Source organism: Amblyomma mixtum, chromosome 2 (genome assembly GCF_055824585.1).
Source record: "Amblyomma mixtum isolate Tamu chromosome 2, ASM5582458v1, whole genome shotgun sequence".
Classification (NCBI taxonomy): domain Eukaryota; kingdom Metazoa; phylum Arthropoda; class Arachnida; order Ixodida; family Ixodidae; genus Amblyomma; species Amblyomma mixtum.
Window position 1 is genome coordinate 148,547,539 of NC_143013.1, and position 2,028 is coordinate 148,549,566.

Consider the following 2,028-nt stretch of genomic DNA (forward strand, 5'->3'; position numbering starts at 1 on the left):
GATTCTCTGCTTGTGCCCTCTTGTTGTAAACAGCGCCAATCCAAACAGTATGACGTTAGGCGTTTCCAATGTGCTTGGACAAACGTTCAGCTAGAAGGCAAATATTGCCTTTTGAGCTTAGTTGAGCTGTTGCGCGAATAACGCCAGGTATTTTCATGCAAGAGCTCCGACTGTAGTTAACAATAGGTGCGCAATGAGAGTACTACCATGAATGGTGCAGGCGCTGTGAAAATTAAAATACATACAAATATCAGATCTTTCGGTGCTTATCACAGAGCACATCAAGATTTACAATATCAGTGGAAGTGCAATCGGCTGTAGTTCAGCTCCTTAAACCTGACAAATAAACATTTGACCTCGCACCAAACCGTCGAATTCTTAAGTAGCGAGAAGCATAGCGCAAGTCTTGTCATCCAAATATAACGCAATCGTTCTCCGTGACTTCCGGCCACCGCAGTGTTCGGACGTGCGATCATGGGCTCCGCAGGAGCGGCTTCAGCGGCCTTGTCTGGCCGCGGAAACAGGGTTACTGAGCAGGAAAGTTCCTACCAGGTTGTTCTGCCAGGTCTGCCTACAGGGCGTTTTGTTTTAAATACCGTTTTTTTGCACGCCGACATCACGGCCCGCCCTTACCGGGTGGAAGATTTCCGAGACGCGTTAGCCCAGCATGCGCTGCTCCCTGACGTTATCGCCCTGGGGGCGTATCGCATGAGCCACGTCTGGGCTATCACAATGAAGGATGCCGATGCAGCGCGGAAGATTGCTGGCGTCGGTGAGCTGCTCGTGAAGGAACGCCGCTGCTTAGTGATCGACCCGACGAACCAGGACGTCCGCCTCAAGCTCCATTGGCTGCTCCATAACGTGTCCGACGAGGACGTGCGTGTCGTCCTTGCGCCGTACGGGAAGGTCGCAGAAGTGGCCCTGGAACGCTGGCGAGTGAAAGGCGTCTCAGAGAAGGGGTCGACCACAAGGCTCGTCACCATGAAGTTGAAGGCCGGTGTTAAACTTGACGATTTGCCTCATCAGCTGAACGTTGGCGTTGAGTTGGCACTCGTTGTGGTACCCGGAAGACCCCCTTTGTGTCTTCGCTGCCGAAGTACGGGCCATATTCGTCGGGAGTGCCGAGTCCCGCGTTGCGGAACCTGTCGGCGTTTTGGCCATGAAGAAGGCCAGTGTTCTCGCACTTACGCGAACATCGCAGGACCTGGGACCAGTGAAGATGCGTCCGAACATCTGATGGATGAAGCGGATGCGGAAGAGGCAGCCAAAACAACTGGGCAACCAGTTGTGCAAGATGGACCTACGTTGACGACTCTTCAAAAAAAGGTGACGACGACGACCAGTCAAGTAGCAGCTGCAGCATCAGTGGAGCATGGCTCTCAACAAGACGACAATGGTAAGGTGACGGACGCGACGGAAGTCGCGTTGGACACCCCGAGCAGCGTGGAGAGTGATGACAACGTCGCCATGGACACAAGCAAGGAAGAGGCCGCTATGACAGCTGCGAAGCGGTCGCATGACGAGAGCGTAGGTGAGAAGATGCCGCCTGATGGGGGCAATGATGAACCGCCGCCGAAGACATCGGGAGTCAGACGCTCGACGCTAAGGCCACGGCCGAACTTTTCGGCCGACACGCGGCAGGCGGGTAAAGCGCCTCCGTAGCTCTAGTGAGACCGTGTTAGTGTGAATGTCAACTCTTCGTCGATCATCTTCAAGATCCGGCAGCGGCGATGCGTCTGTGTTCAAAAAAAAAAAAATCGGGGTTGCTCCTCTGACGTGCTTCCAATCGCCACCGGACGTTTCTTTGGTAAGCCGCATGGTCATGCAGACGATGCGAACCGTCCACCGACGTAAGCCACACCGACCACGGAGGTAGGAACGCGACGGCCAGAAGCGTGTTTTCTCTCTCTATAACACATGGTATTTAAGCTGGACACACCACTTGGTGTAGCCGCACTGAATGTCAGAGGGCTTGGAGCAAGAAGGCGGCAGTACCAGCTTCACCGCCTCCTTTTAGACAATGATCTA

The 2,028-nt window shown here is 54.1% G+C and overlaps 1 protein-coding gene across 1 annotated transcript; it reads left to right on the forward strand.

Moving 5' to 3' along the window:
* Window positions 1–474: 474 nt before the first annotated feature.
* LOC149361223 (uncharacterized) lies at window positions 475–1,662 on the forward strand. Its single transcript, XM_089568022.1, has one exon. The coding sequence runs from the start codon at window positions 475–477 to the stop codon at window positions 1,660–1,662; it is 1,188 nt and encodes a 395-aa protein (XP_089424148.1).
* Window positions 1,663–2,028: the final 366 nt, after the last annotated feature.